This window comes from Phalacrocorax aristotelis, chromosome 1 (genome assembly GCF_949628215.1).
Source record: "Phalacrocorax aristotelis chromosome 1, bGulAri2.1, whole genome shotgun sequence".
Classification (NCBI taxonomy): domain Eukaryota; kingdom Metazoa; phylum Chordata; class Aves; order Suliformes; family Phalacrocoracidae; genus Phalacrocorax; species Phalacrocorax aristotelis.
The window spans coordinates 34,918,598-34,945,390 of NC_134276.1; the positions used below are offsets into that span (position 1 = coordinate 34,918,598).

The 26,793-nt window shown below is 42.1% G+C and overlaps 1 protein-coding gene across 7 annotated transcripts in view; it reads left to right on the forward strand.

Moving 5' to 3' along the window:
- Positions 1–26,793, forward strand: part of ELF1 (E74 like ETS transcription factor 1) — a 96,311-nt gene that overhangs the window by 27,490 nt on the left and 42,028 nt on the right. For 4 of the 7 annotated variants that reach the window (XM_075087703.1, XM_075087749.1, XM_075087694.1 and 1 more), the window contains exon 2: positions 26,306–26,614. In XM_075087703.1, the coding sequence (XP_074943804.1) occupies positions 26,543–26,614 (72 nt within the window). In that variant the 5' untranslated portion in view covers positions 26,306–26,542. Of the gene's footprint in view, positions 1–17,646; positions 17,746–25,125; positions 25,918–26,305; positions 26,615–26,793 lie in introns of those variants that run through there. The other 3 variants (XM_075087723.1, XM_075087732.1, XM_075087712.1) reach the window with 2 other exon arrangements.

The window sequence follows — 26,793 nt, forward strand, 5'->3', positions numbered from 1 at the left end:
TTTAGATGGATTGAATGTCACACGCTGCTTCTATAATTAGACACTTTAGTCTATTTCTAGAACACCCTATATTTAACTCATCGTCAACATTTCTCTGTGAATATACCAAATATATTTTTTTCTTCAGAGGGGAACGTTTTGCGCTTCTTGAATGGTTACCGTTAGCGTACTAACGGTCTCATCGCTTCATTTGCAAGCTCCTTCCGCATTTGCCTCCCTTGTGTGGTGGTGGTTTGACTTCTTAAGTGGGCGCGGTATAAATGTCACCCCACATGAAGCTGGGTTTTAGAATTGGAAGAAAGGGGTGAGCTAGGTCGATTTAAATTGTTGTCTGCTGTTGAGAGAAATAAGCATCTTAATATATATTGCAGCTGCATATACTGTTTTGTCATGCTGTATGTTCCTCTAGAATTACTTGTGTTTTTGTGTTTTTAATGGGATCTTCTGACACAGTTAATAAAGCTGACTGGTTAGGAGAAAGCTACCTTGCTTTTATGAGCTTTGTATCAAGTCACTTCTGCTGTTCTCCAGATCCTGGCTATCCCTGTGTTTATTCAGTTTTATATTGCAGCTAGGGAAAGAAGCAGCAAAACGTGATTGTGAAACTACGGTTACAACTTGTGATACCCAGGGCTGACCGCTGACAGAAAATTAATGTTTAACTTGCTCCTCCAACCAGACTCAATTTCAAATTAAAAGCAAGTCGACAAGGATACTGTTAGTTTTCTCCTCTTTGTGTGTGCTACATGTGCTGCAATAGGTCATTTTGGAGCTAACAGGAATAGTTTCCCAAGGATGTGATGGCATGGTTTGTTTTTAGTGGAGGCTGTCTTTCTGACCAGAATATGACCCTCTTAGGAGGAGCTTTCATGAAAACTGTGTCTTGAAGGCACCAGGCCTTGCACATTGTCTGCTGCAGGCAGAATTTTGCCCGACATTGTCCTTGGAGGTGGTGGTTACGTTATCCACTCCCGTTCTCTTGGTACATTTGCTGTATTGTGCTGTTACTTTCCCTCCCTCTCCAGAGCCTCTGTAAACTGTTTACTCTCTGTAGATATTCAGGCTTTGTCACAGTGCCTGTAAATTAAGTATGCAAATGAGGGTATTAGCTATCAAGAAAATAATTACGAATCTTACATGCCGTGGAGTGTGAAGGGTGGCAAACCTGCACGAATTGCAAGAATTTACTTCCCTGTCTCCCAGTGCCTCCGAACCAGCTTGTCGAGAGCTCTGTGAGCCCAGCAAGGTTCTCCAGGCACCCTTGGTGGTGTGCTGCTGAGAGGCTGCCATCCTGGGATGGTTTTCTTCTTTTTTTCTTTTTCGAAAAACCAACCAACTTCTGTTTATTTCAAAAAGAGAAAAGAAGGAACTATAGAGAGGAAGTCTCTGTTTGGGGGCTTTTTTTCTTTACAAAGGTGGTTTGGACATACGAATGAAAATGAAACTTTCTGGCTTGAGAAACAGACTCAAGTTTGACTGCTAGGGATGGCTTGTGGCATTTTAAAAATATGGGCCCTTTTCTATGCAAAAATGTATATTTCTTTTAGTATCAGCTAAAAGCAACAATGAAATAAGTTGCTTTTGAAGCAACTAAGTGAAGTACAATTTTAATTTGTCTGATGGGGCTGTAATGTAGAAAGCTGTTAATTCGGACCATTTAAAAATGGACTGTGGAGGGGTCTCCTGAGAAGAAAACTGAGAAGAAAGTTGCTGTTGATAGAATATTTTCCTAAATGTGCACTTCTGAAAGACGTACATCTAATTACGAATGCTTGATGCAATACAACATTCTACCATTTTCTATAAAATAGAAAGCTAATTGTCTTTTAATACGATCCTTCAGATGAGCTGTATTAAGTGTTGTTTCAGTGGTAATGGACTAGAAATAATTCTCAACAGTAAGAAATGTCGGACAACTTTTGCCAAACTACAGGATAAGGGCTCGGTCTTACAAATGTTTTGTTTAAAAATAGTAGGGATATTTGCAGAAAAAGTTTAATACTTCTGAAGCCACATAGTTAGAAAGGGTATATTTTGTGTCTAGATTCTGATGTTTGTAATGTTAAAGCTTCTTGCGGGTGCCCTGCATTCAAGTGGACTTAGGAAGCATTGTGTTAATTTGTGCTGCCAGGCTTCGTAAACAGAAGAGCTATGACAACATTTTATTGATATACTGTGATTTCAAATGTGTGCATTTGAGGGGAGAGGTGGTAGCAGTTATTAGTTGCAAATAAGTAGCTGGGTAAAATAGCTGCTGCCCTGAGAGAAGAGGCCCAGAACCACTGATCCATACGTGCTGCACAGACACAGCATATCTGGAAAGAAAAATAATAAATCAATGGTAAGTTTTGTGTGTTCATCTTTGCTGCCTTACATGTGGATCTCTAGATGGGTTGAAATCAGGAAAAAAGAAGACTGTGTGGAGAAAGCAGTTGGCTTTCTGACAGAGGCTGCCTTGGAAGAACCTGTTGTTACGTGCCTTTTGTGAGCAAGCCTGGTAATTTACTAACTGGATGGGAGAATGATGATAGTGCCTCTGGTATCTCCACACACTGTGTGCTTACCCAGCTTAACAGCACACTGAAGGTGCTTCAGCCTCACCCCAGCTGCTCATTTTCACTCCTAAGTGAAGGCTGCGTGCATAGCCACCCTGGTCGTTTGGCGGCACATCCCGCTAATCCCATGTGGCAGTGGTTTACATGGATATGCCCTGAAGCACAGAAGGGATGTTTGGACCGAACAAGTTTTACTCTAGCAAGTTTTACTCGGGTAATGAACTGTCCTGGAGATGATGGGCTGTAAATCCTTAAATGGCTCATTTAACATCTGCCCAGGCCTTTAGCTTGCCCTTAGGTTCGTGACTCAACAGTAAACTGCACTAGTTGAGCTAAAGTTGCAATTTAAACTCTAGACCTATGTTTTTGTTAGCATATGAACTTGCACCAGTCTAATTTAATTTGAAAGGTATCCTTAGTGAAACAGTTAGAGGTGGGCAAGATTGTTCCTAGCTGCTTCCATGGCAAGAGTACTCATCAAGCTGCCTCAGTGCTGCTTGAGGGGTGCCACCCTCATTTTTCCACCTGACAGCATAGTTTTTCCCTAGTGTTTTATTGCCCTCCCCTCCCATCCGCAGTCCGAACTGTTCATGTGAGCAACCCCTTATCTGGTTCTGCTAAGATGAGCCAAGTTGGCAGGTCAGGTATCCATGCCATGGGAAGTTGCTGGGCTGGTTGACTGAACCAGGTTAGGGATTGATTTTGGAGTGGTGGAGCTGGGGAGTTTGTAAGAGCTGGGGTTGAGAAATAAGGGGGTAGGAACAAGTAGCACAGCTGTCCTTGGAAGGGGACTGCTGTCTGTGGTTACAGCTTCCACGATGTGCTAATTAGGAGAGTTAACTCTCTTCTACCCGTCACATCTAGACTCTCTTAAAAATTTGTTTTTCAGATGAGTTGTCTGAATACCACAGCGAGATCCTTTTGACTGGGAGGAAGAGCGTGTTAACTAATAAATTAGATTTTGCCCAAAATTATGTAGAGGTGTAAGTCTCGATAACATAAAATGGGAGGAAAGGGTTTTTGCTTGTTGGTTGGGGAACATGTGCAAATAAAAACTTTTGGTGGAGGGAGAAGCTTGGGCTTTTTTGTTCTTTTTCCTTCTGGGAGAAGAGAGGGAAGGAAATGCAGGCTGCGTCTTTTTGAAAGAATGTTAAGTTCTGGCTTTGTTTAAAAATATTCTATTTATTCTTGTCTGCTAAATCAGGTTATTGAAATGAAATTATGACCTTTACTCTGAGCCTGAAACGATACGGGAGGAAAGCAGGTGTTTGGGAAGATTAAACCTCTTACCTCAGCTAGAAAATGTTCAGATAGAGCTGAAGCTCTAAGGATTCCCTATTGTTGCTGAGACTAAAAATGTAAGAACAAGGAAGAATTTAAAAAGTTGATTATGGTCAGTTGCCAAGAGCAATGCCATGATAAATTATTAACTCATTGCACTGTACTGCCTCGTAGTGCAAACAAAATAGCTGGTTATTGTGCTCTGCTTGGTAAGTCAACACTGTAAAAAATTCCTCAGTTATCTGGAAAATGTCTTCTTTGGGGTATTTATTAAAGGGACACTGTAGGATTAAAAAATCATGTTCCCTCTGTTGAAGCTAACAGTTAAACAACGGTTAAAACAAATAGAAATCCATGAAGGCAGTTTCCTTATTGCTGCCCAGGGGAGTCTGGTCAGCAGGTGTCGATCCGCTCGGTTTCACTTTTGCTCCTCTCTCTATATGGTGCTTTGGTGAGGTGTGATCCCTCCTACCTCCCCCAGAAAAACACTCCAGTAGCAAAGCAGTTAGACTACTAGTTGCAGAGACATGAGACAAGTTGGCTCATAGCTATTCTGCAGGAAAAGCAGTTCTGTGGAGACCACTCCTTCCCTGCTAGCTCCGAGTCGTAAGAAGAAATGCAGGGGGCAGGCTGTTCGGAGCACGTAGGTGCCTTGCTGATGCCACGCAGCAGCAGCTTTGAGGAATAAATTTTCAATTTTGTGAGAATTTGGTGAGGGATCCCAATTTTTGTTTTGCTTTTATAAATATAAATACCACGACATTTACCTTTCCATTTTTGCTTAAAATATACAGAGCTTGAAAGCGTAGATGATCTTAAGGTGCCTCAAAATAATTTCTCAAAGAACACCCCCACCGTTATTCTAGCACTATGCTTGTGTTACATTAATTTTTTTGGCTAATTTATTAGTGTATAATCAATATAATAGAGAGTATTATACTTGCAAATAAATTTTTTATGGTGTTATGCTTAGAGCTATTACAATAGTAATACACCACGAAAATAAACACATATGAGAATTTTGAAATGTTTGCTGTAATAAAATCTGTAGTTCATTAGCAGGACACAGATGAACTTTCAGGGTTAAAAAGAATATCCAGCTTGAGAGTAAACCGTTTCTGGATCAGTGTCAGCATCTGCCACCCCAGTTTTCTTAGGAAAACATTGAATCCTGCCAGTACATGTTGCAAGATATGACCAACGTGACTTACAAACTAAGAAGCAAATCTACAAAATGCTGTTGGCTACGTAGTATTGTTGGAATCTGAGATGGAAAATAGTTTTTTTTTCACTTCTAAGTCCTTTTGCCCATCAGCAAAATTTAGGAAGATTCAGATCATGCTGCAAGGCTTTTGTGTTCAGAAAGGCTTTTGAGCAACCATTACTTTGTATCTTTTTTTTAATTTGTTGGACGCTTGGGATTACTTGAGTATTTGTCAAGGGTGGGACTTGTGCCTTAAGTGGACGTCAGAAATGCTGCAGAAACGAGCTTTCGCTACAAGGTCTTCCGCTGGCTTTCGGTTAGTGTCCAGTGAGTCTTGGTTTAGGGCTTTCGTTCTGACTCTCAAGGCATGAAGGGGTCAAGTGCCCAGTGACGTGGAGGGGACGTAGTTTGTCTTTTGAAGCACTGGACAGCTGCGGTTCTCTGGGATAACCCAGATGGTCACAGAGCTCAGATGGGAGCACGTGAAAGCTGGGGACAAAGCGTGCTTTGTTGCAGGAACCTAGTTACAGAACAGGTTTCTAGTTGGAAATGAGGAGAATCTGGAGTCTGGTCATTTTCAGGAAATTGCAGACCACTGACTTTGAGCTTGCTGTTCTACTAACAGTGCCAGTCACCATGTGAAGGCATTTTTATTCCCAGCTGTTCTGGGATATGGGGATGGACAGCACCTTAGGATGGAACGTCCCAGTTCCATAAAGGGTTAAATGTGCCAGAAACACCTTTAAATCTGATGAAGACTTTTTTACTGCTTTTAAGTTTACACAGAAAATGCTCCTAGACTATAGCAGTAGAAGATAGCGTTAAATCTACTAGATATCTACTGGTTGATATGTTTCCCAACTTAATTACGTGAGTGACGTGTCTTCTGTTGCTTTAGTTGGCAGCCCTGCAGATACAGCTTGAAATTGGTTTTCCTCAGTTTTATACCACCAGATGGCCATTGGTGGAGGAAGGATACGAGGCCATTTTAATAATCTGTCATCCTACCTGGAAGCATAGTTTTTAGGCTGGCTAAGGAGAAGATGCTTTCTGACAGGTGACATTATAGGATAATCTGAGACTGAGTGGAAGACTACTTAAGAGAGGCTGAGTGTAGCATATTGCTTCACAGATGGATGCCATAGAAATTACAGCTGTGCTGGAGTTTCTGCTTTTCACTGAAATTTTGCTTTGTGTAGCAGTTGGTTCTTTGCTTGCTTAAGCTGTATTCATTCTTGTGCTTATCCTGTTGGTACTAAATGCTTCTTCAGCATTTCAATTTTGTGGTAGACTAACAGGTGTTACTTTAGGTATTAGTGTTAGAAGAGGCCCACGGATCATCTAACCTGTCCCCTTTTCTAGCACAGGGTGGTCCCATTAAGTAGACATGCTGGTGCTGTATTTGGCAGTGTGGTTTCTGCCACTGGTTGTGGTTAATTTCTGAAGATTTCTGCTTGTTAGCTTCTTTATCTATTAAATCAAATAACTTGGCTTCTTGGTGATGGGCAAGCCTGTCTGAGGAAGGCCAGACTCTAAAACCTCCAGAGCTGGCTTGTGTGCTGTCCTCAGCCATGCTGGATGAGGACATGCCACCACTGTTTTATGCCTTGCTTTGGTGGGCTTCTGGGGCCACATTTCAATACATTGACCTGATTACTTTTTCTCTGTCCAGCTGGCTGACCTTCTGTGTGTGGGCTTAATTTACTTTTTTTTTCTTTTTTTTAGAAAGTGTTATGGGGTTTCTCCCCCTCATGAGAGGCTGTGGCCCGTTCAGGAGGATGGGCATGCTCGGTGACAAGTGTGTGTGGGGGGAGACATGGCTGTGCAGGCAGGAAACACTCGTCACTGGGTCCTGGTATCTTTGGCTGTGCTTCCTGTCAGTTAAACCACGAGCAGGGGGGCAGATGCACCCAGAGATGACGACTCTGCTGTCTGCCCCAGCCAGCCATTGTGTAACTCTCTTCTCAAGAGTGTTCTCATGCCCGTATGCTTTTTGACTTTGTTATCCATCCGAGACCCTTGTTTAGATACCTGAGAGTAAAGATCAGAATTTAATTAGTCCAACAGAAAGCGGTACTTGAACTCTTGAAGCACGAACTGTGAAAGAGTAACCATGGGAGTTGTCGTAACACAGCAAGAGCTGAGATCCAGTGTTTCTTTTTCCACTGCAACCAGCGTAGGAGTTTTTAAATGCATATGAGAAACAGACAGAATGGGTGTGAAGTCAGGCAATTTCATGAATACCTTTTGGGCAGATAGTTGGCACATTACTTGACCCAGTGAGTTTTTATTTTAAGATCCTGTGATCTTTGGGGTGATTTTTTTTTAAAAAAAGATTATTATTAATTTTTTTTTCATTTTAATGCACTTGTGGATTAAGGCAACTCTGGCTTTCAGTTAAACAACTTGTTAAAAGTGCACAGAAAAAGCACATAAAACCTGCTATTCTAGAAGATGTAATGGTTTTTAAGCAGGTCTGATGATTTCTGAAGATATGCATGTTATTGCAACATAGTCAATTTATTGAAGCTAGAACTCTAATAATACCTCCCCTAGCATCAGAGTTTAGAGAACTGAGTACTCTGAGCATCAAAATTATGTTAGAACTGAAACTGTGTGGATTCATTTCAGCCTTTTTGTCTGATTTGATGCTCTCTTCTTCCTCATGTGACAGCGTAACTCCCAGAATATTGGTTTTTTCCCGTAGTCTGTTTATTCGTTGACTAGCCAGCATTGAGTAGAGATGTCTTTGCCACATGATGAAATGTTCATGTACTACATGATCTTTAAAATAGAGGCTCTCAGTCTGAGGGGCACATCCTCTGGGTGGGCAAGAGTAGAAGGGTTGTAGGGGCAGTGAGATTGGATGGGTATGGGGTTTGGGGGGGGGGCGGGGGTTGGTTGGTTTGGTGGTTGTTCTTTTTCTTTCCTGACTTTTCTTTTGTTATGAAGCACCGTGCATCACACACTCTGCACTAGAGGTGGGGAGGAGACGGTTCTGTGCTCAGCAGAAGAGCTACTCTCATAGAGGCAGGCACTGCTTGTGGCTCTCGGCGGTGCCTTGACTCCGAGGGAGCAGCTCCTGGTGCCCCCGAGTTTCTGCAGGTCCAGGAGTTGGCACCACAAGGGCAAAGCTCTGCATTTTGCCCCTGTGAAAGGCACCAGCTCCTGTGTTTCTAACATAGCTGGGCTGGAAGCGTTTCACAGTGACAGGATGCTTCTGCTGACCTTTCTTCACTTCAGTTTTGAGCAGTCGTCTTATTACTGTCTTGTCTGAGAGAGGAAAGGTACAAATGGGGCACAACCCTCTAGGGGGAACATGTAATAAAACCTCCATGGAACTCTGCTTGAAGTCTATGGCATCTTGAAGAAGGGCATAGTATTGTGGGGATTTTTTCCTCACCCACCCATAATTCTGGTATTAATTTATTGTATCTGTGATCACAGCAAATCAGTGAGACTTCACAGAAGCAGGTGAAATGTTAGACAACAGAAAAGAAGAAAAAGAAAGGAGGCTGGAGGATAAATGAAGGGATGGATTAGAAACCATGTAAAGCAACCTCTCCCTGTATTACCTTGTTTATGGTACTGGGTAAACTTCCACTTTAACCTTAGCTTTCCCTTATTTTTTGGTTTTTATTTAATTTTTTTCTTTTTTCCTCCAGACTGTGTACAGGTTGAATGCCATGATGGGAGAGGAACGTGTGTAGGGCAGATGTGGTAGATAGTTTTTTATCTCTGGTTTCTATGATAATCTGCAAGTTTTCATAAGAAAGCTGATGTCTCCAGAGGGGCTTCTTGCATGATGAGACTGTTGTGCTGTGGGGAAGGCTAGCATGCTTGCTTCAGCTACGCTGTATGCTTGTTTTCCCAGAGACCTAAATGAAATGGTCAGGAGGCTGGAACACCTCTCCTGTGAAGACAGGCTGAGAGAGTTGGGGTTGTTGAGTCCGGAGAGGAGAAGGCTCCAGGGAGGCCTTATTGCGGCCCTTCAATATATAGAGGGGGCCTATAAGAAAGATAAAGATGTTTTACCAAGACCTGTAGTGACAGGAAAAGGGACCTCAGTTTCAAACTGAAAGAGGGTAGGTTTAGATTGGTTGTAAGGAAGCAGTTTTTTACAATGAGGGTGGTGAGACGCTGGCACCGGTTGTGGAGAGAGGTTGTTGATGCCCCATCCCTGGAAGTGTTTGAGGTCAGGCTGGACTGGGCTTTGAGCAACCTGGTCTCATGCAAGATGTCCTTGCCCATGGCAGGGGAGTTGGACTGGTTGATCTTTAAAGGTCCCTTCCAACCCAAATCATGCTGTGATTCTGTGAATTGAGGCCTCAATCAACTCCTGATAATTTAGGCAATTCAGATAAGTGACTCAAGGAAGGGCGTTTCATCTCCAGGAGATGCAGTCCACCTTTCCTCCCATTGATTATAGGGAAAACTTAGAGCGAGCAAAGGCCTTTCTTAGGGAGGTGTTTGAGGTTCCTAGAATTAATCTGTATTTAGACGAGTTGATTGTCAGGAAAAATCCTACTATTGTGGGTAAAGGGGGAAAAGCTATCATAGGAGGAAATTGTTTCCTGATGGTAGAAGCTGTGTGGGTGCATGTCTGCCCGACCCTTCTCCTGCGTATGATGCCATGAGGGTTTCTCTTTTGGGAGGCATGGATGGACTTGTGCAACGGCCCTGTTCAGACAGTGCCTGAGAGAGAGCGCAAGTGCATGTGTCTGCATGGGTGCATGTTTTACATGTGCACACTTGCCTGTGTGAATAAGGACGTGGGTTATGGTGGTGCCTTTGCCTTTGAAGCCTGCGTAGCAAGAGTGGTCATTTCCTGAGCTGACAAGCTGTATATCAAAACCTTTATGAGCCTCTGTGCTGTCATATTTGAATTATTCATTCTGCGGAGCCAAGGGGAGGTAGAAAGAGGTCTCCAGGTTTGTGAGCCAGTGGCTGCAGCAAGGTTGCGCTGCTTTCTGTTGCAGGATGAGATCAAGTTGGGTGCGCAACTCAGTCCAAGGGGACCAGGCAATTTTGTGTTTTCCCTTGGCGATTTGGTTCCCCACCAGCCATGCTGCCTTGCTTCCCTCCTGCAGCTGAGGAGTCAGGTTAGCTTGTAGCGCCCTGCAGTAGGGTCTACGGCTGGATGGCACAGGGACGGATAAATCAGCCACCTCTGATGCCTGATATAGTTCTGCAAAAGACACAGGAACTTGAATGATGAAATGAGGAAGAGGTGAGGCCTGAATTTCTCTACACCTGCTTTGTGGGGCCTCTGAAACTTTCCAGAACACCCTGATTTTGTAGGTCTTTTCATGTAACACTCATAAATTCTGTGTCTAGTTCGTTAGCAGTGAATTCCTGTGTCTCCCAGGAGCAAGTGCGTGCTCATGTGAGAGTGACTTAGGCTTCAGTATGAACATTTCCCCAGACATTACGAAATGAGAAATACTGGCCAGTTCAGACGCTGCCTTCCCTGGAGGGACCTTTGCAGACCCCACTTCTTTTCCACAGCACTCTTAAGAGAAGCTGTTTTGCTTTTTTTTATATTAATCTTGTTGGTCTTTAACTTGTGTTTCATCACTGTTTGAAACCCCACGGTGGGAATTCTTAGTCTAGCAACAAGTCAGGAGATAATTTATATTCTTTGAGTAGCCAAGTTCACTAGTTGGAAATTCCCCAGACAAATAGTCTCCCTTCTTAATCCCACTCCATGCAAATACTTTAGAACATAAAATTTAAGCTACGCTGATCTGTAAGAAGAAAAAATGTACAAATGGCATGGGAATATTAGTTTCTGTCTTATCCTACATAGCTGCAAATTAATGTATTTATTATTGTAATTATGCTAAGCATCATGAAGCACACACATTTTCAGAATAATCTGAGTGAATACATTGCATTTTAGAGTGCGTTAAAATTGACAGCTTAAAAAGTATTACCTAACTTCTAATTATGGATTGAATGAATGTTCTCCACTATAATTGTGTAAACGGTCTTTTGCCTTGCAGAGGTTTTAAAGGCATGACTTTAGGTGCAGTATTCGCTGGTTCTTTACCTAAGGTTTTTTCCTGCAGATATTTAAGTGAATCAGATCTGCCACATGTTACATCCTGGATAGACATTCAGTACAGCAGAAATGCTTGTACTCTGTATACTGTTAAGGCGCCTTCTCCAGTTTAGGCAGCCTTCAGCATCTCATTGATTTAACCCAACAGCAGCTTTTGGGGAAGGGTAGTACTGAACAAGTAGGTAAAGGGCATAATTTTTGAAAAGGCAGCTTATCAGCTCAGATGACCACTCTTGCTATGCAGGCTTAGAAGGCAAAGGCACAACCATATTCTACATCCTTGAACTTGGGGCTGGTGGTGGATGAAAAGCTGGACGTGACCCAGCAATGTGTGCTCGCAGCCCTGAAGGCCAACCATATCCTGGGCTGCATCAAAAGAAGTGTGGCCAGCAGGTCAAGGGAGGTGATTCTGCCCCTCTACTCCGCTCTGGTGAGACCTCACCTGGAGTGCTGCATCCAGCTCTGGGACCCCCAACATAAGAAGGACATGGACCTGTTGGCACGAGTCCAGAGGAGGCCACCTCTCCTATGAAGAAAAGCTGGGAGAGATGGGGTGGTTCAGCCTGGAGAAGAGAAGGCTGCAAGGAGATATTGTGGCCTTTCAATACTTAAAAGGGGCCTATAAGAAAGATGGAAACAGACTTTTTAGTAGGGTCTCTTGTGACAGGACAAGGGGTAATGGTTTTAAACTAAAAGAGGGTACATTTAGACTAGATATAAGGGAGAATTTTTTTACTGTGAGAGTAGTTAAACACTGGAAGAGGTTACCCAGAGAAGCTGAGGATGTTCCACCGTTGGAAGTGTTCGAGGTCAGGCTGGATGGGGCTCTGAGCAACCTGATCTAGTTGAAGGTGTCCCCCTCATTGCAGGGAGGTTGGACTAGATGACCATTAAAGGTTCCTTCCAACTGAAACTATTCTCTGCTTCTATGGTTGTCTTAGAAAACTCACAACAGACTCTTTATCAGGGCCTGTAGTGACAGGAAAAGGGACCTCAGTTTCAAACTGAAAGAGGGTAGGTTTAGATTGGTTGTAAGGAAGCAATTTTTTACAATGAGGGTGATGAGACGCTGGCACCGGTTGTGGAGAGAGGTTGTTGATGCCCCATCCCTGGAAGTGTTTGAGGTCAGGCTGGACTGGGCTTTGAGCAACCTGGTCTCATGCAAGATGTCCCTGCCCATGGCAGGGGAGTTGGACTGGTTATTCTTTAAAGGTCCCTTCCAACCCAAATCATGCTGTGATTCTGTGAAAAGAGCACAGCCATTCAGTGAATGTCTGACTTGGCAGACACCTGGAACCTGGATGTAGATGATTACCTATTGAAAATCTGGCTGAAATGAGACAAACATATCCAAGAGGGAAATAAGAGAAACTGAGAAGTGTTTGCCTCTCAAAACAATATTCTTAAAGTATATCAAGTGAGTTAATGCTGAACATGCTAATAGGGGAAAGAAGTAAAGATGATGACAGAGATTGGGGATGAAAAAACCCAAAGCTACAGTCTCTCTGCAGGGATGAAGTCATCGTCTCAGGCAAGTTTAGAGATGAGACAATTCTGGTCCTTTTTCTGGGTACAATGGAGACATATTCAGTGTTTCAATGTTAGATGAGGTTGTTGGGATAACCTGCACATAGAGCTCTTTGTGCTGTGCACTCCACGCCCATAAGTAGTTGGCTGTCTAGTAACAAGGTGGTTTGTGTTCCAAACAAGTAACAGCGAGAGCCCAAGGTGCGGTGGTTGGTTTGTTTGTTGCGTTTTTTGTGTGTGGGTTTTTTTGTTGCTGCTGCTGTTGTTCGTTGGTTTTTGTTTTGTTTTGTTTTAAAAGTCCCTCTGGCTATGTAATGCTTAGCTTTTCAAACCAAGGCCAGCTCCCTCCGTGTCTCTGCGTGTGTGTGTTGGTGCTTTCTTAAAGGTGTTTCCAGTCTTAAGTTCAGTTTTAAAGTAATGTTTTGAGAGTATTCCTTGAGTTCAGAGTAAACTGTTTGGCAGGTGACTTTGCTCTCCCAAGGAGAGCTTGGTAATTGTGTTTACTTGAGCGTATCTGGAGTATTTTGTTGCTTCTTGCCTTGCTCCGTGGTGAGCTGTGACCAGGAACACCAGTACGAATTACCCATGCAGAAAGCACGTACCAGCTCAGAGCTGTGACTCATTGTGCTGACGGAAGATATACAGTTACAGCCTTCTACCCCAAATGAGCCTTAGCCCTTCTGCCTGTGCGTTTGTAAGCTTAGCTCTCTCATTCTGTAATTTTCAATAAATTTAATTTTTTTTTTGTTAGGCCTGCAGGATGACATTAGTTGCAGCTACAGTGATCTGTAGAATACACTAGAAATCAGGTGAAGAGTTCACCTCAGAGGAGTAACAAACCCCATGCCTTGATTTGGGAGACTACCTTGAAGGTCTGGAGTTAGTTTTGGTGTCCCATTTAAGAGAACAAGTCTATCATGGCCTACATGAATTCTTCTTACATGAACACTGTCTGAGCTACAGTAAAGGATCTGATTAAGCCAAAAATAAAGTTGAACGCACTCATGCTAATAAACCCACTTACATCAGAAAAGACAAACAGTGAAAAACCCCAGACTTACCAGTCCTGGAGGTTAGTGGGAGGGTGTTCATGAAGTCTGACTGACACCTCTGACTTCCCTGTTTGCAGCTGTTCCTTATCAATCTGCCTGACTGTAAGTACGGTTTGGTACTTTGCACCTCTTCTTATATTATGTTTCATCCCTGTTTGTACAGGCTTTTTTGAATCAAGTGTTTCTGCTTGTGAAATGTTAGGAGGTGGTGTCACTCACTCTTGGGTTGGGCTTTTTTGTTGCTTTTTAGGTTTTTTTGGAATCCATATGAAAGCTTACTGCAAACATCAGCTTTTTGATTTTGACAAAGTAGGAGATTTGTCTTAATTTTTCTGAGATTTGCTGACAGACATGTGTCTCTCCTGTCCCAACCTCATAAATAACTCTCTGGCTGTGTTAGTAATAGTATGAGACTCTCCAAGCCCTTAAAAACAAGAAATTTACGGTACTACTTGTCTTGGTTTGCTCATCAAACTATTTGAGAAATAACTTATAAAAAGAAGTCATTTCAATGGTTGTGGCTGACCAGGTGACAAAATGGACCCTTGGGATGTGTAAGGGCGGTGTGTGTTGGGGCACCGTACAGGTGCTGTGCTGTGCCTGATTACGGACTGGAGAAAACGGGTCACCTCTTGCCTGGTGCAAAAAACCTCACTGTGGTGGTTATTCCTGTGGTATAACCATTGGAAATGCGTGGCTGAGGACTTTATTTCTTATATTTGTGGGTAAAGTTAAACGAGGTTTTTTGTGACAAATAGATCAAAAAGCTTCAGGCACATTTTGCAAAAATGTGTTTTCACTGATAAACTTTATAAATAAGAAGGACTGAAAATCTGATGTTTATATTTTATCTGCATGTCATTGTTAACCACAATGCTAACTTAAATACAAATGTAAGTGCTCTTTTAAATCTGGAGCTAGAATCTCTCAAAGACCAAAATGCTTGTTTAATGCTGTGGTAAGAAAGCAACTTATGGTAAGTGTTATTGCACTGCTTTGTGATCTGGGCTGTACTGTTTCTTGACACAAGCCCTTTTAGCCATTTATTTTTTGCTCTGTTTTGATTGGGTCTGTGATTCTTGTCTGCAGGGTTAAAAAGTCACTTAAATAAAGATTTAGGTTAAAACAGGATGCAAACAAAACTCCTCTTGTGTGTTTCACCTGTGCTCTTGGAGTTACTTCACTTGTGTGAATGTAATGGTGTGAGTGCTACCTTATATTCTCAGCTTTAGAAAAATGAACCACTTGTCCCAAAGAAGGAGGCTGTCTGAACAGTCCTGGGTGAGTTGTAAGGATATACATATTTATTTTTCAAAACAGTGTTTAATTCCAAGATGTATGGTATGCATCTAGGAAAGCTCAGGTATCTGTCATACAAGAACCCATAAAATACCTCGTGTAGTCCTTTGAAGCGTCACCATCACAGCTGATGTTCGCAGGGATGACCACGCATCTTGCATAAAGAGAGGAATTGCTGCTACTTTTTTTTCAGCATTGTACAATTTAACTCGCCGCTGTCTAGACTGCAGACCCTAGGCTGTGGAAATAGGATTAGCAGCACAACCTCCAGAAAGGGAAGGTGGGCTAAAAGCCATCAGGGAGAAGGTGGAAGAGCCAAGCCCAGGGCAGCACCGTGACCTGGCTGGGCAGAGGGAAGCCAGCAGCACTGGGAGAGCTGCAGGCTGGAAATGCCATCGGTCATGTGCTGAAAATGCACCTGCCTGCCTGCGGCTCTAGCAGGAGGGTCTGAAGGGAGATGAGGAATTACTGTAATTAGATGATCTTGAACACAGAATGAGCTGTTTGGAGGTTTTGAGACCTGCTAAAATAAGCAGCAAGTGCTTCCAGGCCATGGTTCTTGCTGGAGGTAGGAGAAGTCTGCCTGCTGCTGGGTCTCCAGGTTTGTTCTTGCGGGTATCTCACGGCTGTTCTCAGCGTAGGCTGCCTGTGTCCTCCAGTTTGTAAAAAAGACATCTCATGTCATCCTGTAGCTGTGAGGTAAGAAGGAAGAAGGACTCCTAGACTGCAAACGTTTTTTAGGTGATACATTCTAGAATAAAAGTTTTCCCTCTTGGTAGCAAGGGTTAAATATTGAGGGCAACAGGTATAGGCAGACTTAGGTATGTGATATGTTTGACTGTTTTGCAAGGTGCTATAAATGTTGGCTCCGTGTAATCTGATACCAGGGTAGGACAGGCTAACTTAATGAAGGCAAAATAGACAGCAATGTAAAAGAACTGGAAATTCAAGTCTAGCTGACTAATACCAGCCTGCTCCAGAGGCTTTTGACTGTTCATATTGCTGACAGCTGACAGCAAATGAGAGGCAATCAACAGAAACATTGCCTAATCTGCTCTATATTCATACAGATCCTTTAAAGACACCGCAAAGGTAAGGCCCTTTATGTTTCTCAACCTGGCAGAGTTGCTGAATGCAGCCTTGAACATATACACTGTCAACAGGAGTGAAATACCAGACTGAGGCTTGAAGTCTGTGTCTTTATGTGTCTGGGAAAGGGAAGGCTTCAGCAAGTTCTGTGTGGATTAGTTTGTGCCCCTTTCTAGTTGGGGCACATCAATTAAATTCAGGTTTCTGAAACTGCTCAAATACTCAAACATAGATGCAAATGACACAGTATTTCTGTGGCTGCAACAGAGAATAATTCTGAACTTATTTAAATGTTTTGTTTGTTGTGCTTGACAGTCCAGTTGAAAAAGTTTAAAAATAAATTAATTGCAAAAGGAAAGCCACAGAATGCTAAAAATCTGTGCGCAGAAGTTGTAACAGGGATTTTTACTGAGCTTGGTCTTGTAGCATCTTCTGCAGAATGCTGAAAAAGTCCTGTGGGAGTTTAACTCTCTGATCCAGAATTACAGACGCTTGGCTGGAAAAGGTTGCCTGGAATAAGAAACTTTTGACTTGAACCTGATCTCTGCTGGCCTTTTTTCTAGTTTCCCCCTTTAATGTATTTAATGTATATATTTTGTGTGCATTTACATTCCAGTTTGCAAAAAAAAAAAAAAAAAAAAAAAAAGCCTACTTCTTTGCCAGCAGATTTTTCTTTGGTAAACTGAACTTCTTTCTGCAGGTGATTTAAAAATAATGACTGCATTACTAATTTGTGGGCAAAGTAATTTTTAGAGAACAGGTGACAGTTTTGTGTCAGTATTGGGTACAGACTGCAACTGGTAATTTGTGAATTTTGGCACCAAGCCAAGGCAATTATATTTAGTTTCCCCTGATCTTTCTTCCTCCCACTGCCACCTCTTCATTCTGTTGTGTAAATGCGTTAATCAAAAGAGTGAAACCTCTTGGGATCAAGGGGTTCTTCCCCCCTCCAGCCTCTTTTACAAGTTTCCTCATATCCTGTTTTAGCTGTCTTGGAGCTCAGCCCTTCAGCTGTCTCTGTACTGAGACCCTTTCCCTTTGAAATCAGCGAGACTTGACTTATCTGCAGCTTTCTTGTTATAGTTGCTTATAGGATCGTGGTCTTAATGCTCCTTAGAAGATGCTATTAAACCCCAGAAACTGCTTGAGGGTGCCTTTTAAAAACATTTATTTTGTGTCACTGGAGCAATTAATTTGGTTTACAGAAATTTCTGAACCAGATTTGGGATTTTATCAATTTACAGTTTTCTTGGTATCTTTTTTAACCCGCTTTTTGAGATTTTGTGCAATATAAAAACCAGTAACGTATCTTTGATACTAATGTTATTTATTAATGCTGCCAATTTGGTTATCTTATGACAGTGCATAAAACCAATCCAGTCTCTGAAAATTTACTATTGGATAAAACAGTGTATACTGAGTTTTGTAGGAGAGGAGGTAATGAGACATCTTTTGTTTTCCTTTCTCTCCATAATTAGCATCACTTGCCTCTTCCTCGTGATGAGCCAGACTATGTCAAACTTATAGTACATCTATTCTGTTTTTGGAGTGTTTAATATATTATTATTTTTGCAGTGGAGAATATGTGAGTCCAGAAGTGAGCAGTTACAAAGAAAAACATTACAGCAAAATCCTGGCTGCAGAGATGTGTGGTTGCAATCTGCATTACTGGAGGTTTGTCTTGCGTTATGACAGGTCTTTTCCATTCTGTTTAAAAAGAAATCCTGATGTAACGAGGCTGATCTGGTGTAATTACATCAATCTGTTTTTAAAACATTCTCTAATATTCCTAAGCTTTTGAATTCTGTCATGTCTGTAGGAAGGAGTCTAAGCAAGTACATCTAAGCTGATGCATTTTCATTTCCTTTCCTTCTTCCAAAACTGGTTGCTTCTCGGCTTAATTGAATGTCTCCTTGTTCTCATTTTATCAACTGTGAAATATGAGCACCTGATTTTTTCCTTCTGTTTACCAATAGTGATGAATTAACTACAAAGGTAGAGTCAAAGGACAGAACAAGCTAGTGATTGCCAAGAGTTCTGGACGAGCAAACCACACTCCCTGGCCTCTGCATTTACTGGAGATTAGCGTTCGTGCGTACCATTATGGAGAGGCAGGTCTTTGCTATGGAGGTTATTGTTTTAAGCTGGCCCTTGGATCCATGTGATATTGCTAAATAAGGCCATGCTGTCGGAAATGTTCTTCATAACAAAACCTGACGGTTGTTAGGATAAGAAACCTTTAGACAGCCCATCATGGAGGAGTTCTTAGAAAGACTGGTAGTCATGCTGTTGGACAGCAGGAAGCTCAGTGAGACTGTGGCCTTGTGGCCCTGGTTTTTCAGGTGGTGAAGACCTGCCTTGCACATACACCTCTCCCCTTTTTGACAGTAACTACGCAGAGATGTTATCTTTGCAAGACCAAGATGTTAGTGCTGCTCTGTTCCCCAGGCCAGCAGACTGACTCCTGAGCTCTCACAGGCTTTGCAGACTGAGTTTCCTATGCACTGCGCGGGGGATGCTGTCCTTTTTGGGGGGGGTTCGGTTAATCTCGTTTGTTTGGCCTTCAGTGGATGAGAGGAAGATCAAGCTAAATGTTCTCCCAGCAGTGCTGAGGTGGTGATGAGCAGCAATGGGTGGAGGTGACTGAACTGGAAGCAGAAAAGGAGCACTTCTGCATATCCACTTGTTGTAGAGCAATGTGGGAGGTTGTGGGGTTTTTGCTTCTTTGGTAGCCAAACCAGCTACATGAAAACTAAAAAGCCAAGTCAGCAGAAGGGCACAGGTTTCATATATTTATTTTGGTGTATACGTATATGTGTGTATGTGCACATACACACATGAAAATGGGGATAAAGTTTGTTTATGTAACTGCAACTGCTATGTGTATGCATGCATCCACACAGGCATTTAGAGTAGGTGCTATGCAGTGAAGTAACATTATGTGGCTTTTAATCTGACTGTAGTTGAAGTAATACAGTTTATCTGCGAGCTGAGCCTTTAGTAACCCAAACTTAATCTGGAAAGGCCCTGATTGGATAGGCAAGGCAGCTAGGTCACATAACTAACTTCTGAAAATTTACCCTCATCTTCTCTTTTCCGTCTCTAATGTGTCAAAAAGTGCAATTTGGGCAGCTGGAAAATGGTGTTTGAATCAACTAAGCAGTTTGGATGGGGGGCTTGCGGACAGGCTGGGAGGGAAGGAAGTCCAATCTGTGACTCGATCTGGGGAGGAAGGGAGGGCTGGTGGTGTGATGTCCCTTCCCTAACCTTTTCTTCACATGCCATGCACCCAACCTGTGGAAATGCAAGATTCAGTTATGGTCTTCTCAGGGGAACAGGGAAGCGGGGGAGACTATTTGGACCCTTGCTTTCCTCTGTAGTGCTCTTGTTCCCTCGCTTTAGGGTGAGTTCCAGCTAACTTTTTCTGTTGAGTTAGCTCTACTTTGCAAGAGCAAACACTGCGGAGAAGTGACTAAAACCCAGTGTGGCCTTTCTCTTGCCTGATCAGATTAGGGAGGTTTGCTCTTTATCTTAGCAGATGTTCAAATTCTTTATTCAGAGCTCAAGAGCTTCAGTAGCAGAGTCAGGGAGAGCCTTCCTGCCTCAATATCTTTTAGTTTGCTGTTTAGGACTGGCTTTTCGGTAGTAGTCTGAACTTGTGTTGCTGCAGCATAAATCAATTATTTACAGTGCCCTATGTCTACACACCTATACTGATTTGGGACTACCTTTACACTGAGCATGCTGGCAGGAGAGGATACAGAGGAAAATGCCTCAACCACACCGTAATTTTCTTCAGATTTCCCAGCAGCGCTCTACTGGGTTGCTGCGTTTGTGTACAACAGCTGTGTTGTATAAATGTGCTAAATAAGAGAGACTTAAAAAGTATCAGGGAACGTGGGAGATAGGAAGAAGAAGGATTTCAGGGGTGGGGGAGTCTGTAAGCAGTGCTGGAGCTGTTACTGTTAATAGTCTGGAAAGGAATCCTGCCTCATATTAAATATTCAGGCTAAAAGAGGTAGTTACTAAGAAAAAAGATGAAAATGTGATTTTGTTTTTGGTGATGGCAAAGAAGAGTTTGTTGCTTGATTTGTGCTTTCTGCTCTCTTTGGAGTAAACAGGCTTTTCTCTTAGATCTAGGGAAGGGAGGGTTCATTTAATTTCTTTTGTATTGACTGAATTGTGTGCCAATTCCTTTTTTAATGTTTGTTTATATTTAACAGATAAACCCTCTTACTCTCTGTCCTCCTTGCTGTATATGTACTAAGAGCCTGTGGTGACATAGGCTGGTTGCCAGCCTGGCTGCAAAACAGGGATCTATTGATACCGATGATTTCTTTGTCCTTAATGAAAGCTCAGCAAAGGTCACTGTTGACTTTTATTATGTCAGCTGCTTTTTGCAGTTTCCCGTAGGCAATGTGGATGCTTTCAGAAGCTTTCAGGCTGTTCCTTACGTTGTTTCATTCCTTCCTCGGTGATACTCACTTACCATGTTGTTTTTCCGTCTCCTTTAATTTGTGTGAGCAGTTGAAATAGTGAGCCTTCTGAAACTTATTGTGCTAATTAACATATATTAACTTGTTCTTATTGCTTGTCATTTTGCTGACTACAGATGCCCTGGGTCTAAGGACATGATTCAAAGCCCCTGTTCTGTGCAATTTGCCCTTGTGGCCAAGAAGGCCAATGGTATCCTGGCGTGCATTAAAAGGAGTGTGGCCAGCAGGTCGAGGGAGGTTATCCTCTCCCTCTACTGTGCCCTAATGAGGCCACATCTGGAGTACTGCATCCAGTTCTGGGCTCCCCAGTTCAAGAAAGACAGGGAACTACTGGAGAGAGTCCAGTGGAGAGCTACAAAGATGATGAGGGGACTGGAGCATCTCCCATATGAGGAAAGGCTGAGAGACCTGGATTTGTTCAGCCTGGAGAAGAGAGAGAAGACTGGGGGGGCATCTCATCAATACCTATAAAGATCTAAAGGGTGGGTGTCAGGGCGATGGGGCCAGACTCTTTTCAGTGGTGCCCAAGGACAGGCCAAGGGGCAATGGGCACAAGTTGGAACACAGGAAGTTCCATCTGAATATGAGAATAAACTTCTTTCCTGTGAGGGTGCCAGAGCAGTGGCACAGGCTGCCCAGGGAGGTTGTGGAGCCTCCCTGCCTGGAGACATTCAAACCCCGCCTGGATGCGTTCCTGTGCCCCCTGCTGTGGGTGTCCCTGCTCAATCAGGGTGGTTGGACAAGATGATCTCCAGAGGTCCCTTCCAACCTCTACCATTCTGTGATTCTGTGATTTCTTAATATTACTGAGTAGGAATAATCAACCTGTGGAAAAAATGCTGCAGGAGACTATATTTGTTAGTGTTTATGCTTAGTGTCGACCATACATGAAGATCATAATGGGTTTGGGATTCCTGCGTTACGAGAACTGTGATAGCATTCAGCTTTTCCGCCCTCTTAAGAGAAACAGACAATGCATTACTTGTACAGTATCTTAAAAAGATGCAACTCTGCAGAGGGTGGACTGGCTCTGGCTTGAGCCATCCTTAACCTCCACTGGTGGAGAGGAGCGAGAAACTTGAGTGAAATGATGAAGTTACAATCCATGTGTTTGCCTGACCTCACCCGTTTTTCAGTCCTCACCCTGATGGTTTTCAGTCCTTCAGTCCAAAATTTCCAGGTGATGTCTTCATTCTTTCCTTTCCTCTGATTCACTGCCCTCTTCCTCCTGCATCCAAGATGGTGTTGAGAAGGGGGTTCAGCTTTGCATTTCTGTTAAGTCACAACTTTGTTGCTTCAAGGCTAACGCTAATGCTGCAGGTTGTCTTAGAAAATCAGTGGGAAATTTCAATCGCAAGTCATTTTTGCCCATGCTAAATGAGTTGAGCTGTTTCAGCATTAACTCAGGATTCAGATCTGCATTTGAATCTTAAAGCAGCTAAGCTGGTCCTTAATTTTAAATGTATGAATGATCCTAACTAATTTCACAAAAAAAGGCAGTGCAAGATGATTACAGTCATCTTTAGTAACTCTAAATGGGACTGGAGGCATCTTTCAGCTCAGCTGGGGTGCTCTCACTACCAAGACTTGAGCCTTCCAGGTTTATAGCTGAGCTGGCACACGCTGCTCCAGTGTGGTGCCACTGTGTTATTTCAGTGTTCTGCATTACAGTGCATAAATGCTAAGGCAGTATGGGCTATGCCAGCTCGTATTGTCAAGAGTTGAAGGAGGAATTGTGGATTTGTTACTTCCCAGTTGGAGCCTAGTTGCAGTATTGCAACTTCACCTTTAGGACCAAAAATGTGGTTCTGGAGGTGTTTCCTACCAGCTTTGTTGAACTGGTGAAATAGGGCTAGGGTTAAGTGCAGGCTATATATGGTGAAGAGTGGTGGGGAAAAAGGTTGTGATGTCTAGCTGGGAGTCCTACAATGTATCTTCTGGCATACTAGAGTAGCAGTGTACTAAGGGTTAAATCGGCTGAATGTGCTTTTTGACAGCTTCTTGAGGAGGTTATTTCTAGTTGAAATCAGTAGAGGAGGGGAATTTCCCGAAGTATTGACATATAATGTATTTGTGTGGTCAGTTTCAAGGATTAAGCAAAATTAAGATGTTTATTTATATTACTGTGTCTTAATATTGCTTTTTATAATATGTTTCTGCAACAATTAGTAAAAATGAAAGCAAAACCTTACTTATTCTGTAGTTCTGAAAAATTGATGTAAATTTTACGGTAATACATACTGGGTTCCCTGTCTCCTAGGACTATTTGTATGTAGTCAAGCTTACTGTGCATGTGAATACAATTTACGTGTTTTATACTGTTTGCAAATAACTTATTTTCTTCTCACAGATGTACATAAAATCAGGCAGGGAGATAAGTGGCATTACATAGCAAAAACAATAGTCATGTTTGTGTTAGCCTATAGACAGCAGGATCCTGTGATACTTGGAATAATGAAAGCACAGTTTATAAAAATAGATGTGGAGGAAAATATAGCTGGTTTAGAATTGTGCTGGTTTCTGTGAAAAGCTCCTCTTGTTTTCTATATGCCAGAGAAAGTGGTATGGGTTAAAGGAAAGTACTTTTGCATTATTTTGTCATGCTGCTATTGCCCAATAGATCACTTGCTATTACTGCCTACCGCTAAAGAAGCAATGAAAAATTTCCTGTAAATAATAATAGTCTGAGTGCCTAACCTTTATCAGGTTAGATAGAAAAGCTCACTAAAGCCTGTTCACTCACTTGTCTTTGACTTCGGTCACAATGTTGTGGTTAGATGTTCCTTTTCTTGTAAGAAGAAGGTATCATTTGACTTTTTATAGATTCCTTGGTGGTTTTGGGGAGGGGGATGTAGGGGGGAAGGAGCGGTGTGCTATATAGTCTTACATCACTGCGTCACCGTGGTGCAAAATTAATAAAACAGTTTTTGAATGTCTGTTCCTGCAACGGTATCAGATGATTAGGAACTTCATGTTACCATGAAGTGTGACTCTTCTAAGTAGTGTTTGTGTGGATCCCTTGGGGATCAATTGCGTTATGCTGCTGCAGTCTCTTGAATGATGTTAAATCATGATTAGTTTTGCATTGACGGTTTTGTTGGGTTTTTTAAAAATAACAAGTACGAAAAGATTTCTTTATGGCTTCTAGTAAATTTGCTGCCACAGCTTTTGGATATTATGCATTTAGTGTGCATCTTGGTATTGTTGTATCTACTGTAAAATATTAATACTTTACAGAAGAATGAGTGACCTGGCACTAATGGAAGAATATGCCAGTTCCCAGTGCACACAGTGAACTTCTGAAGTCTGTCTTACGGTGGCTATACCTCCAGTTTCCTCCAGATTTCCTTATACTTCATGAGCTTACTAGGTAGCCTGTCTCTTCAACGCTTCATTTATCCTGATTTTACATTGACACTGTTAATCGTTACTGACCTTAGAAAGTTACTGGACCTTAAGAGCTTGTACTCTTTGTTCACACATGTGGCTTCAATTAGAGTAACGGAGATGATTATAGGCTCTTGCTGTATTCCAGCTCTGGTTCTCCCTGAACAAGTAGCTTAACTCCCATTTTAAAATAAGTCTCCATTGAGAACCTCAGCAGGTTCTTGTATTTGCCTGATGATCCTCCAGGGTGAAGTTAGTCTTCACTGATTAGAGGGAGTGACTTAAAATATTATTTCATCTTATCGGAGTGTTAAAATTTATTTATAGGCAGTAACCAAAATAGAAGTTGTACTTAAATAAATTTCCATACCTTTCCTCTCTTATGAAAGAGCTGGTATGTCCCTGTTGACATAGATTGACCCATTTCAGTCACTGTCTCTAGGAAATAATAAACTATATATTATATGGCTATGTACTTTATTTTCAGGCCGGCATACAGGATGGTAGGAGTCTGGGATAGGGTGAGTTGGTTTTAGTCCCGGTACGCTGGCATGTGTGCATAACGTCTTAATGGCATTCTTATCTTATAAAAGGTGAAGCCAAATAATTACATTTAGGGAAATTACCCAGGATTACATGGTTGCATGTAATGCTTTCAGTGCTATAGCCCTGCTGAAGTACAGAGAAAACCTTATTAGCTATACTAGTCATCCTGCAGAATGGCAAGGACTGAGGTTGAACAGTCATGGTTCCCAAAGCACATCCTTCTCTGTTCATGCATGTAGCTCTCATTAATGCAAATATTCTCTAGTTAGGGTTGTAGCTACTCTTACGAACCCTTTACCAGCTAATTAAAACACTCCTTGGAAGTTGGGGAGGTTCTCCTGTTTGCATAATCTTGGGTTTCCTGATTTCTTAGAAGGGTAGGATCTAGTGACTTAAATGCTAGAATGCTCTACCATCACTACTTAGGAATTTGAGAATACCACAATCTATATGGGAAAAACAGCTGTTAAGTTTCCTAGAGTGAGGGAGTATGAGCCTGTGACATGATCCTCCCTAATTAAATTGCTTGGCATTGGGGAGAGAAAGATGCCCTTCATTTTTCTGAGTTTCAGCCTACTGCAAAAACAAGGTAAAGCTAAACCTTCTGTACAAGGCAGTTGTTAATCCTCACCAGTGGTGCTGAAGTTGCCCAGAGGCTTTCCTGGGGGTCTCGGTCTGGATGGGTATGTGTTAGACCTCTCCCCCTTATCCTTCTGTCACAGCAGCACTTAATGAAAGAATTTTGATCAAAACACTAGGCACCACACATTTTACTTCCTTAAAAACATACAAATTTAAATTCCTAAGCACCAACATTTTCCCTTAGGTTCCTAATTTTAGACACCTGTTTCTGTTATGCTTTTGATAGTGGTAGGGCTTTTTTTTATTACTGTATTGATCACTGAGGTTGTATAAAAAGATGGTTTTGTGCTCGACTTTTTCCCCAGAAGTGGTGCAGCACACCTCTTTGTAAGCTCATGTTGACCGTGTTTGCCTTCGGCACTGATGAGTAAATGAAAACATGGGAGCTGTAAGCACGCATCCCTCCAGTGAAGCTGTTTACATTCCGTAGTTTGGGCTATTTTTTTTTTCTTTGCTATTGTACTGAGCAGTTTTCTTGCCTGTTCTAATTTGCCATGACGTGGTCAGTGCTGTTTCCTTCCGGCTGCTTGTGAGCCTGTGGTAGAGATAAGGATACATTTACAGTGCGTTTTTAACAAGAAGCTGAAGATCTGCTTCGTGTAGGAACTTGGGGACTCTCTGGACTGTACAAAGAATTTATTTACTGCTTTCATCTCTTTGGTGCTGTGGGAATCAAGATCTAGAGCATTTTACTTGCAAAATAACAACTTTGCTAAATTTGAACTGTGTGTGAAGAAGAAAGGTGGTATACTTGAGATACCCTACAGCTCAGTAGGTCAGTCTGGGTTTTGTATTTTTACTTTGAATTTACCTTAAAGTTGAGAGTTACTAATGAATGTGAAAACTGCATATATGAATCAAATGAAAAGATGGATTTTTTTTTTTTGCTAACTTCTGTAACTTTTCGTAGTCTCATGCTTTTAATATGAAACACTTTAAAACTGATGTCTTGCTTCCTGAAACAGTTTTATTTTTAAGGGAATGAAAAATTGCATGTATTAATCAGAAGTAGTACCTCTGAAGATACAAAGGTGTCTGACTTCCTTGGAGTTAGATAGAAGAGTTATTAGTTCAGAGCAAGCTTTATTGTGCTGCTATTATTTCACCTACCTAAAGCAATCATTTCTTAATTAAAACTTTTTTAATTTTTTTCTCCTCCACAGTGATAAAGGCTATCGAGGTGGGAAGAACAACTCAGGAAAGGATTTCTCTTGGTTTGTTTCCTTTTGAGAAGAGAAGAACCTGGGAACACCGATGATCTGAGAAATACGAACGCTGATACTTGATTCGTTTGTCATCCTGCCTTTCTGCCTAGCTGGACCTCAGTGACGCGCTCTGTTCTTTCGCATTTGAGAACATTTTTCTTCGTATGTGGAGCTGAGACCTGGGAATGCGTTATTATGGCAGCAGTTGTACAGCAGAATGAGCTTGTATTTGAATTTGCCAGCAACGTCATGGAGGATGAGCAGCAGGTATGAGACGGTGTAAGAAACCATATTCGTACAAGCTGGTGCTAGGAATATTATGAAAACAGGAGGAAAAGTGTGGTGTAAAACACAAAAAAGCAAACATTGAGGTCATTATTGTTGCAGCAGATCTTTGTGCTGTTTCAAAAGCTTCCTGTTGTTTCCTGTAACTTGCACAGGCAGAA